This window comes from Anser brachyrhynchus (assembly GCF_964034855.1).
Source record: "Anser brachyrhynchus genome assembly, chromosome: 1".
Lineage (NCBI taxonomy): Eukaryota > Metazoa > Chordata > Aves > Anseriformes > Anatidae > Anser > Anser brachyrhynchus.
The window spans coordinates 43,423,700-43,435,435 of NC_137694.1; the positions used below are offsets into that span (position 1 = coordinate 43,423,700).

Below are 11,736 nucleotides of genomic sequence, written 5' to 3' on the forward strand. Positions count from 1 at the left end.
CTTAGAAGGGAGAGTTTGCCTCAAGCTTTGGTGGGCCCCAGCGGAGTCTCACAGGTGGGGAGCTCAAAACCCTGCCCTGGTGGGGGAACCCCGCTGATGGTGCTCCTTGCGCTGGCAGGTTCCAGAAGAACAAGGCCTGCCCCGAAGGAGAAGAGTGTCGCTACGCCCACGGCCAGGACGAGCTGACGGAATGGCTAGACCGGAGGGAGGTGCTGAAACAGAAACTGGCCAAAGCCCGCAAGGACATGCTGCTCTGCCCCCGGGACGACGACTTCGGGAAATACAACTTCCTATTGCGGGATGGCGTATAGTAAGGGGCCGGGGGGAGCCTGTCGGCTGGAGAAACGCGGGGTGGGTTTTCCGAGAGCGGCAGTAGCAGGGCGAGCGAGATCCGTGTCTCGCAAAGAGAACTTTTTCTTTTCTTTCGTTTTAAGATTTTGAGATGATGATTTATTAGTGGTGAATGAAAACGTGAATTTGATTCTCCTTGGCCAGCGAACGCCATGCTCACTGAGTTTGTGATCTGTCTTCTCTCTGTCCTTTCCCCCAAATTCTCCTTCCTCTCCATCTTCCTGTTTTTGCTGTTCATTGTTTAAATGAATGAATCTAGTGTGTACCAGGAGGCAAATCGGAGAATTTCCCCTTGTCATTCCCCTGCCCTTCAGTTGGGAGTGTGGTTGCAGAGATCAGGAAGACGAAGCTGAGAAAAAGAGCTAGACGTCTGGTGAAAAGGAGACCATGAAGTTCATGTGCTCCTTTTCTCAGTGCTGCAAGAGCAAGCCCTGCTCATACTGCTGCAATTGGCCTGCTTTTCTGGGAGTTCAGTACCAGGAGAATTGGGAATTGAGATGCAAAGAAGGAAAGCCACTAGATCTGACTTAAACATCCGGGCTTAAACCCCTGATGAGTGTATGCCCCTGAGGCATCAACTGGAGTTGAAGAGGATAACAGCCATCTGGTATTCACAGTGTAGCTAAAAGCAGCAATGTAACAAAACTGCTTGCAGTATTGGGAACGGAATTGTAGGACTTTAGACTGTTTTGACTGACAGCACCCAGGAAGCAAATTGGTGACGCCCCATTAGACGTCTTTCTCAAGTGTGCAACGGGTTTTCGGGGTGGGTAGTTTTGGTTTGCTTTTTTGGCTGGCGCGACTGGTACAGGTAGGACTGAAGCCATCTAGAAGGTGTAGTGCAGACTGACACACCATCCATCACTGCACTCCACGCAGCAGGATCAGCCGGGAAGAAGGCTGTAACCGAAAGGAGCCTGTATTTCTCTGTCCACTTGTGTCCTGAAGACAGAGAGGTAATGGGGTTCCCTTCTTGCTCTTTAACTGGTGTGTGTTAGTCGTTATTTAGAGCTGTTTATTCCTGCACCACCAGAGGAATCGGGTGGGGACTGAATTCAGAGGACACCATCGTGCAGCATGAGTCCAGTGCAGCGGGCCTGGTTCTGGGGGCGCGTTGCTGATGGGAATCCAGCTGGCAGCGCGCTTACGAGCACAGGTCTCATCCTGCAAGCAGTAAACACATCCTGCCTTGAGCTTCCTGCTCCTCTTGCAGTCCAACTGCACTCTGCAGTTTTATATGCATGGATGGCGCCATCCTCTCAAACACAAATGCATCTCCTTCCTGCCTTTAAGGGCGAGGTCTTTTTTTGTTCAGAATCTCCCAGGACAGCAGGCTCAGGGCCCTCAGGGCTGGCAGGCAGCACTGTATCCCCGGTAAATACAATCTAGCCACGTACCACGGGGTGCTTTGGCACTGTTGGCTCCCTTTTTTCCCTGCCTGTTCCCATATCCTTGGGGCTCCCAGCTTCAGGAGAGATGGAAATACGCAGGAGACGCTGTAGGGACAGCTGGCACCTTTCCAAACCAGCCACCAGGTAGCTGCGTCAGCAACACTGAGGCAGTTACGGCCCAGGAGCAGTGTGCTGCATGCTGGTCTTGGGTCTTCCCAGTGGTATGATGTGCCCCAAATAAGCCAAACGTGCCTCTGAGCTTCTTTCCTTGCCTGTAAAATGGGGATGGCGGTCAGCGGTTTCATATGAGCTTCCCTTCTTGGCTGTACAGCACCTTGAGATGTGGCCTGGAAGGGGCCAGGATTGTAGCACCTGATGACAGACGGGTGGCTTATGGTAGATCTGGGAGAAGAGGGAAGTGGTAATTTCCAGCTCTGCCCCTGTGAGGGGAGAAGGAGAGGCAGAAGGATCTGTGCTATGGAGAAGAAGAGTGGCCTATGCAATGTCACACACGGCCGTTTTTGAGTGGTCAGGTGCTGTGTTTTCTCCTCTGCTCTTTGCTGTAGCTGTCTGGATCGTACTTTCTGCTGGTGCTCCTTGTGTCAAACTGGGCAACTTGATAAACAGAGAGAGACCAGGGAGGAGGTAGGCACAGGCTCCTGGGTTATCCCGTTCTGCTGTTACTGGGCTGAGACGCCAAGGAGCAAATCTGGATTGGGGAATGTTGGCAAGTGTTTTTGTTTTTAAAGCAAACCTGCATCTCTAGTGTGACTCAAGTGTTCGCTGCGCCATGATTTCTCATACAATAACTTGTTTTAGGTTACAGAGTGGGTCGCTGTCCCCTCTCCCTGCCTCCGCAAGGAGAGCTGAGCTACTCGGCGGGGCCGAGGCGGGGAGAGGGCAAGCATGCGTGAGGGGAGGGAGGCCCACGGTCACGGGTGTTGCGTTGAGTATCTCTTTTTGTTTTCCCTGATATGATAACCTGGTCTGTGGTGTTGCAGTACTTTGTCACCAGACTTGTTTTAGTGTGTATATATGTGACCCCTCCCATGAAGCATATATACACAGGTATTAAATATATCGCTCTATATAATATTATATGTGTGTGGTATCGAAAGAATCTTTTTAATGAGGGTAAAGGAAAAGGACTCGGGCCAGGAAACGCAGCATCTCCAGTTTTAAATATGAAGACTTTTATTTGGGTTTGGGAAAGGGAAATAGCAGAGGGGAGGGTTTTATATAGATAGGTATAAATTCTGAGATGGGACAGGTTTCCCTGGTGACGCTTTTAAAACCCCCTATGATGTCCTTGCAGTCCCATCTCAGTGAAAGAGTATTATACTGCTAACTAGTGAGTAAAGTTTTAATAATAAGGCTTTGCTTATATTATTTAAGGGGACATTGTAAAAGGCAGGAAGCTTCACACTTGGCTTCCCAGGCTCACTTTATCACATCAAGAGGGTTTTCTTCAGCATGTTATGTACTCTCAGCAGAAATGCTCAGCGCTCACGGCTCTGCAGCAGTTAAACCACAAGTAAGTTGTAGGGCTGCTTTAGTGGTGCATTCACGAGACCCTTTGATAACTCCCTCTTTTGTTCAATAATCCACGTGAGGGAAGAAGAAAATTTTGCAGCACGGAACCAAGTCCGAGGGTTATTAACAGAAGTGATGCTTTCACTTTATAACATTAGAAGAAAATCTCATATCCTGTAAAATAACCACACATACGCACAGAGCAGAGGCTTTCATTTAGATCAGCTTGTTAAATGCTGAAGGACTTGGTGAAAATCTTTTCCCAAATCCTTTGGTAAGGGCAGGGATTTAAGTCACGCTGGTGTTGGAGTGAACCTGACCTTTGCAGGGGGAAGAAAAATAAAATAAAAAAAATACCCTACTTAGTTTGTATGAAACTGTATGTCAAAAACGGATGGGTTTTAGCAAGTGAAAGGAAAAGATAGCAAGGGGATGCTGCAGTTCTGAGCTGGGTAGTAATGATTTCGAGTCCTTTAATATGTCTTTGTATTAATATAATTTAAGAATACCACGCTTTACTATTAAAAAAGAACTTAGTATCTTTCATAAGGTATAGTATCAGGATAATAATGTAGATGTTTTAACAACATTTTTGGTTTTGTTCTTAAATAAAAAAACAAACTTGCTTCTTTTAGCCTTTGTAATAGAAAATAAAAGTGTGCACTTTAAACCCTCTCCTGATACAGTGTGTGTGTGCGTTTTTCAAATAGCCCACGAAGCCTTTTTTCCTTACCGTATGGAGGGAAGCAAAGGGAGGACTTCTGGCACTGGATTGTTTGTGCTTTCTGCCATCCTTCAGTATAATCTACTGCTCTTCTTGCTGAGTGGAAAATTGCATATATATGTATTAACAGATTCTGCAGTTTTTCATCAGACACTCAGTTCTTGTGAACTTTAGATGTGTTTAAAATGTTTTGTTGTTGTTGTTGTGTTTTCTTCCTTTCCCGTAAGCACCAAGAATGTACATGTTCTGCATTAACACGTAGTTTTAGATGTTTGGGATAACCTGTGTTTTGAAACCTCCAGTAACCAGGTCTCATAATCACCTCAAGCTGGAAGTTGTTCTGCTGTGTAGACTGCTCTGTTCAACTGGGTCAGCCAGTTCTTTTGCCTGCCAGTGAGCACCCTGCCAGGGAAAATGCCCTTACTCCTACCCCCGGAGTCGCGTGCAGCTCGAGCCATGAGAAGCATCTGCGCAGATTCCCCCTGGCATGGTGCCGTGTGGTGAAGATCACACCTGGGGGACAATGTCAGTGTGAAAACATTTCCTAATAAAAACCTTTTTGCTTTTCTTCCTTTGCCAAGCCGTCACAATGCAGATTAAATCTGGGGTTCTTGATCAAGCCAAAGCTGAAGATGTGGCAAAGACAAGGGGGTCCCATGGAGATACCCCGCTACTGTTGTACAATCTGCAGGGAGACCAGGTCATATGCGGTGAGACCTGAGGAGGGGAGACTCGATAGGCATCTCCCCGATGCGCCTGGATGCAAACACAACTCGTGTCCTTCTGGTCAAAGGAGGAGAGGCCTGAATACGAGCTTGTAGAGCAGAGGGAATGAGATGGGTGCGCTTTTAAGGTGCTAAACTGAGTACGTGCAACACAAAAGGCGTTAGTTTTACCCTCCACAAATTACTGAGACCCTGTTGGCAAGAGCAAGTGTAGCTTTCCTGGTCCAATGGAGACCAAAACTGTCAAATTGCAGGGCAGACAAAGCATGAGGAGGAAAACACCAATACTAACACTGCAGTGTTTTCCTGGCACGCTTGAACCTCAGCTATAAAGCCCTCACCAGTGTTTCTCCACTGAAGAAAAGAAACTCGTATTTTGAAGAGAGAGGGAGAGGAGTGGTGAGCTCGGTATTCACACCCTCCTGGGAACCTGAGCAGACATTAAGGCAAGGGGCAGAGCACAAGGAAGGATTCGGGTCCTGGGGAAGAATGAAAGGAGCAGAGGAAGAGACCCCTGAGAGATGGGAGGAAGGCTGCAAGGCGGGAGGAAGGCTGCATACTGAAGGCCTTTAATGCCACCCTGCAGCAGCCCAGTGGAGGCAGTTTGCCTTGCCAAGCCTGTAAGCTGCAGCTGGGATTCCTGAGCAGTTTTGTGACTGACTCTGCCTTCCCACACCACAGAGAAACATTTCTGGGCAGTGACAGCAGGTGAGGCAAACGTGGTCATCGCTGTTAATTGTTTGCTGCAGCCGTTGCGCTCAGAGCGGGGCCGTGTTGCATCATGCTGTGTGCGAGGAGAGCAGCAAACAGTTCGTGCCCTGCAGGAGGTGTGCGGGTCACCCACGGGGGTGGAGGGCACGCAGTAGGAAACGCGTGTAGGCACTCGGTGAGAGAAACATCGGGCAGAAAGCGATGCGCTAAATAGTAAAAAGAGGGACAGGGCTGGATGGGAGCGATTGGTATGTGGGGAAGTGGAGGAGGAAAGGCTGCAGGAGCGCAGGCTGGGGCAGCCAGCCATTTGGTGCAGGGCAGAGGAAGGTGCTGAACACACAGCAGGGCAGCTGCGGGGTGGTTCTGGGCGTAGGTCTTCTTGGGGCTTCCTGAAAAGCTGCGGATGCTGCTCAGGAGCTCCGGCCTGTCTCGTCCAGCCTCACCCCTTTCTTCCCAGGATGGCAGGGGAAGGGCCGTTGCCAATAACCTCTCCCCCTCACCGGCTGGATTCTTGCTTCCTGCTTCTCTGCGGCCCGCTTGAGGCAGGAGCAGCAGGTCCTGGTGCCCCCAGGGCAGGGGTGGTGTTTCCTGAAAGCAGATCCAGGTGCAGCAAGGATGAGAGCAGGGAACAGAGAGCTCTGATTGACTCGTTCTCCACTGCGGCAGCTCCCGAGACTGCCCCTTTCGTGGATGCTCCTCTCTGCAGTTCAGCTTATGGATGGCAGCGTCCCAGAAAACCTTTTTTTTTTCTTTCTTTTCCCCCGAGAGCCTTGGGAAGTACAGACATAGCTGAGAGTCCCAGGAAAGCGGGTTATTTGTTACCATCTGGCTTAATCCTCCCAAAAATGACATTTACCCAGGGCTGAGATGGAAATCTCTAAACCCAGATGCCAGAGTGGATTTGGCTTGCTTGGAACCGGAAAAATACTCAGCGCTGGAGGTGCTTTTTCATGCATTTCTCTGTGGATTTCCTCTGTCTGCTTTAGTTGTGGGCCTTCGGTAGTGCTGGGGCCCTCAAGGCAGACGCTCAGGAAGGATGAAAAAAGCTGCATAGTTTCTCTAAATGAACACCGAGGCACGCTCCCCTGTTTGTACCCCAGCAAAGTTCAGCAGCAGAGAGGGAAAGTCCTGGTTCCACGGGAGGGAGATGGCCTCGATTTTCCTCAGCCAAACAGCTTGAGGATAACTGCACTGGACATCGCCCTTGAGAGCTGAGCTGGATTTTCAATACAGAAACAGTCTCTTCAAAAGAGACTTTCAGCAGCCCGGATTGTCTCCTGTTTAAGACCCCAACATTCATATCGTGGCTTTTGGGGATCAGCTGCAGCCAGCCTGCCCAGGCTTCTCGGCAGATCGGTTGTTTTCTTTCAGCTCTCCCATCCTTTCCCCAGATTGTTGACTCTTCTATCAGTCCATCGGTCTCTGACCTCTTCGGCCTCAGTGCTGCGGGGTCCCTGCTCCTGCCAGGGGTCAAATCGTTCCTGGGGCAGGTGAGTGAGCCTGGGAAGGGCTGGCTGAGGGCTGGCTGAGATCATTTCAGCAGCCTCTTCGTTTTGAGAAGGAAATGGCTGCAGGAGCGTGCATCTTCTTGCTGCTCCACACAGCCGTTTTCCCTGGCAGAGGGCCAGCAGTTGCTGTCCTTGGGTTTCCCCATCCTGCTTTAAACACCTTGGTTTATCGCTGCTCTTGGCATCTCAGGGGGCTCTGCCTCCTGCCAAGGATCTGATAAAGCAAAGGCTTGCACGGAGAGCTCCCAAAGCCAGCTCTGCCCAGGCTCCCAGAGCATTTCCGGAGCAGGGAAATGCACAAAGAGCTCTAGGTTTCCTTCCTGCCCAGGGTGGCACAACTTCTGGTGATCCCATCTTTCTCACATTATCTGCCTGCCTAACACCTCGTTTTCTGGCAAAAGACACCTCACAGGGAAGGCCACGTGCAGAACAGCAGAGCTCCCACGAACCTGGCTGCCACGTGAGCACGCCAGGAGGGGGGTATGTCTTGGCAGCGGGGTGGGAAGGAAAAGCTCATTAGCTTTTGGCACTTGTTTGGGGGGGAATTAGTTTTTAGAAATCCTTTCGCCTCAGGCGGGAGGTGCAGGTGGGTCCTTCTGCTGAGCCGTGCCAGTCACTTGGGGGATCCCAGCAGTGCCAACGGGGCTGCGGGAGGCACCTGTCCTGCTGCCAGCCCTGGCCCACAGAGAAAGCAAAGCCACCGCCTGCCTCTCTGCAGGGGCTGTATCCCTGCAACGGGGAGGTGCAGGTGCCAAAGGCCACGCCAGGGCCAGCAGTGAGGAGTGAGGATGGAGGGGCTCGCTGCCCTCCTCCACGGAGGGACAGAGGCACCATGCACACATACGTATACGTGTGTTCGCATGTGATGCCCTGCCCACGGAGGAGGCAGCCCATTTGGAGGTGGGAAGGGGGCTCAGCATAACAGCGTGTCCGTGCCCCACACTGCTGCCATGAAAAAGGGTCACGCCCATGTTTCAGGCACCAGGTTGTCTTTAGCACCTTGGCTAATGCAGAGCCCCAGTGCCGCTTTTACCACCCTCAGCTATCCTCCTGTGCTGGCTTCTTCTCTCCTTCTCCCACCTCCTTTCCTTTCAAAGTAATCTGTTGTGGACGCAGACCCACCTGGTTCGGCCGCAGCCTTCCTTGCTGCTGTCATTCTGGGTGTCCTCGCAGCTCCACAGACGCCCATCACCTCCAGCAGCACCTCAACCCCATCAAAGAGGTGCCAGGATGTGGTCAGGCGTTCTTTCGGAAAGGTCCTGGTGAAATTCAACCTGCCAGCCTCTGCCAAGGTGAAAAGAAAAATGCTATTAAGACCTACACGTTATGCAAATAAATAGTTAAGTTCCCACAGTGGAAGCTGTCACTGGAGCGTGGTGTTTATTTGTCCTAGGAGCTAGTAAAAGAAAAAATAAAATTACGGATGTCTGGAAAGAGGCAGTGACTGACCTCTGGCAAAGGGTTTGCTTGGACAAAAGAAGAAAGAGGAACCCACCTACCAAGCTGTGCTTGGTGCAAGAACTGGGACCACCCAGCCCGTGATGGGCAGGTTCAGTCTGCAGGACCTGCAGCAGAAGACATCCCCCTGTGAGGTTGTATGGAAATTTCCAAACAATGGCTGTGCTGCTGAAGTGAATGGTCTCAGGTGACTGAAAAAAAAAAAAAAAGAAAAAAAAAAGCTGTTTTGAGAGCAGCATGGTTTGTAAAGCTTCTAAAGGCTTCTACAGATTTTTGTCCTTATTTCTGGGTACACCTCAGGGGAGTAGCCTACCTTGTCTGCCACTTCAAAATCCCCTCAGTACTGCTGGCTTCTGCCTTTCCCCTCGCTATTGCCTGCCAGGGGCAGCACGTGCTTTGGGGTCTCAGCACGTGCCCCAGATCAAACCGAACAAAAACCAGCAGGTTTTTCTCTCTGAGGAGCCATTAATTTGACCCCCTCTTCTTCCTAGCTTAGCTGTCAGGTAGAAAAATGAATTTAAACGTATTTATCCCTTTGTCAAAGTGGGTAGTGTGCTCTGGGTAAGGGAGGGGTGGATAGATGGATGGGTAGATAATACTGTTGTGTAAGCTTTGTGTCCTTGGAAAATCAGGCAAAAATGTTTTTTTATTTTCTAAGAGGAAACGTTCCATTGGATTATTGAGCCAAGCTTTCATCTCGTCCGAGGAAGCTGAGGTAGCAATTAGTAATAATAACCTCTAATGCCTTTCTTTGGTTGAGCGTCCCCGCTGCTGGTGGGCTCCCCGCGAGCTGTGCTTTCGGCCACCTGTAACACGCAGCTCAGCTTCCTTAGGAAACATCAGCCCCAGAAATCAGTTTGCAGCCAGGTGCCACCACCTAGTAAAAGACCCACAGTGACAATTTGCACGAGTTTCTGCCCAAGAAGGCACCCAGGCGTGCCACCGTCTCGTGTTTTGGGGCTGCGGGTGGCTGTGAAGGACCACCGTGAGGGGAGGCAGAAAGGCAGCTCCAGAAGCACCGCTGAGGGAAAGATGACAACTTGGAGATCTGTGCAAAGAACCCCACTCACCAGCTCCTTGTGATGAACCCGGCTGTATTGGAGAAGCCCGAGTGTCCAGAACTATTCCTCGGGGCCTCGAGGTGTCAGGGCGGCAGGCCTGATAACCCTCCCAGCCGCTGATCCGCGGGCGCTGGTGCACTTCAGGCCTGGTGACAGCCCTCTGTAGAAAGATCCTTCCAAAGAAAGGAGCAGAATTAGGGTTTTAAAATAAAGGTACCCCTGGCCTGTACAATTTAAATAGGTGTTCCTGGAGTTTGGCCCTCTCTGTCACGTTCAGTGCACCCTTCTGTGTGCCACCCATTTAGGGCCAAAGCAAGTTGACCGGGGCTGGTCAAGTCTGTGAGAAAAATGTGCTGTTAGGGGCTGACCGGGCTTCTGAGTGATGGAGCAGAGCTGCTGAGACCTTTGCTGACATGGCATGACGATGAAAATAAATAACTCACTGATCTGATAACGGTGCAGCAGGCACAAATGATGCAATCTATGGCCATGCCTGCAGCTTTCCATGGTGACACAGAGCCAACATTTCAACTCCATTCACTAAAGCAACTCAAGGGCTCTCCGTGGTAGGGACACAAGGGCAGACGGATGCTCCCCTCCTCTGCCTCTACTCCACAGCGTAGTTTCTTATTTCCCAGGGCTGGAGGTCAGGGCAGTGTTGATGCATCCTACTGGTGATGCTACCCCAGTTGTTCTCTTGGGTGAGAGCTCAATTTCTGGGGACTATGAATCAAGGAGGGTACACAGTGCTGGCAGGAGGCTTTGTGGACGTGGCAAACACAAGATGAGAGGTAAGTTCTCAGCTCTGTGCACAATAACTTGTAAATATCCACTGAAGGCTAATAATTCAAAACCCTAAGTGACAATTTCCTCCCAACAAACCTCATTTGCCAAAGGAATAAACGTCAGTCACTTGCAGCTGATGTGAAGTTTATGGGTGCCTCCAGACACGTGGTCAGATGTTTGTCCAGCTTTAAAGACAAGCCTGAGCCTGGGGCAAAACGAGGAGGTCCAGCTGTCCCTGGCACTGGGCAGCTACTTCACCTTGCCACCTTGGGATGAGGAGCAGGCCTAGGCATATATGACAGTAGCTCTCCCAAATGTTAGCAATGCCTGGCGGTATCGAGTGACCCCTCTCACTTTGCCTGGAGCAGCCAGAACGAGCCAGAAGACTGCAGGACAGGACACAGACCTCGTGACAGTCAGGCTGGGCTCCAGGACGAAGAGATGTGATCATTTCTCTTGCTCCCAGCAGCCAGAATCTTCGAAAACCAGACCTTCGAAAACATCTGCAGGGTCTGTCTGCTGGCTCCGGCTTTGGGTGGGTAGAGGACACTGTAATGGGTGTGGGCTGGAAGGGGAATATGCTCCCCGGCTTCATCAGCAGTGGTTATCGCTGCTGGCTGGTTTATTCCATTCTTTTTTGGAAGTGGGAAGAGCAGACCTCGGGGAAAATCCCAAGAGGTTATAATGTAATTGTACCGTAATTAAGAATTCTACCAAAGAATCTACCTTGTAGTTTCTGAGCCTGGTTAGATTGGGATCTGGATCACGAAACTTCCCCAGCTAATTTGAAATTCCCAGCCACCCAGCCTGGCTAGGCAATTCTTCTTGGTTTCTATCGAGTTAAATCAAATGCACTTCATTATGGGACAAAACAGAAACATTGGGCTATTGAGAGTCTGAAAACCCCATCGTTTTTTAGCACTCCAAATGCTGGACCAGTGAAATGCTTCGTTTTAAGCACTGAGAAAAACCCTAACGACTTCGCTCAGGCTACTTCCATGCCTAGCTGTGCTTGCTTTTCAGAGTGTTGCTGGACTGTGCCCGATCGCTGGGACTCAGACCACTGTGAGGCTGAGCCTCCTGAAATAGACAGGAGCGAGCTGAGAAATGAAGGCACTTCTGTTCTAATTATCGGGAAAAGAGAAAACCCCAGCACGTGTAAAATGCTCTTTCGCAAGGCAGATCCCCATAAAGAAGATCAGACCTTCGTCCTGTCTTCAGTCCACCCCTCCCCGCTAAAACCCCCGCTAATAGGAGGGGCTTTCCATGCTCAAGATCTTACTTAACCAGCTGTTACCGGGGTGTTTGCAGGGTGCATGAACTTGCTCGCGTTACATCACCGCTCCGAGAGGAGGCTGCTGGATTTCTGAAAAAGACTCTGTGTCACTTCTGAGGAGAAATCCTTTATCTTAGGGCTGCTGCAGACTTGAGAAAGATGCGTTAAGCTACTGATCAGCAGGGACTTAGCAGGGGCACACAGTAAGTGCT

The 11,736-nt window shown here is 50.5% G+C and overlaps 1 protein-coding gene and 1 long non-coding RNA gene across 14 annotated transcripts in view; one reads left to right on the forward strand and one right to left on the reverse strand.

The window, feature by feature from the left end:
- The window catches only part of ZC3H7B (zinc finger CCCH-type containing 7B), a 45,255-nt gene extending 41,305 nt beyond the window's left edge, over positions 1–3,950 (forward strand). For all 12 annotated transcript variants that reach the window (XM_080572023.1, XM_080572022.1, XM_080572024.1 and 9 more), the window contains exon 23: positions 119–3,950. In XM_080572023.1, coding sequence (XP_080428149.1) covers positions 119–311 — 193 coding nt within the window. In that variant the 3' untranslated portion in view covers positions 312–3,950. The remainder of the gene's footprint in view (positions 1–118) is intronic.
- Positions 2,783–11,726, reverse strand: LOC308200292. 2 transcript variants are annotated; one of them, XR_013955441.1, is made up of 6 exons: positions 10,345–11,726; positions 9,472–9,635; positions 9,138–9,278; positions 8,439–8,592; positions 8,066–8,227; positions 2,783–4,095 (listed from the first exon to the last, which is right to left on the reverse strand). It is a non-coding gene; the product is annotated as an uncharacterized lncRNA (long non-coding RNA). The 2 variants fall into 2 exon arrangements; XR_013955440.1 differs by lacking the exon at positions 9,138–9,278.
- Between the last annotated feature and the right edge of the window lie 10 nt (positions 11,727–11,736).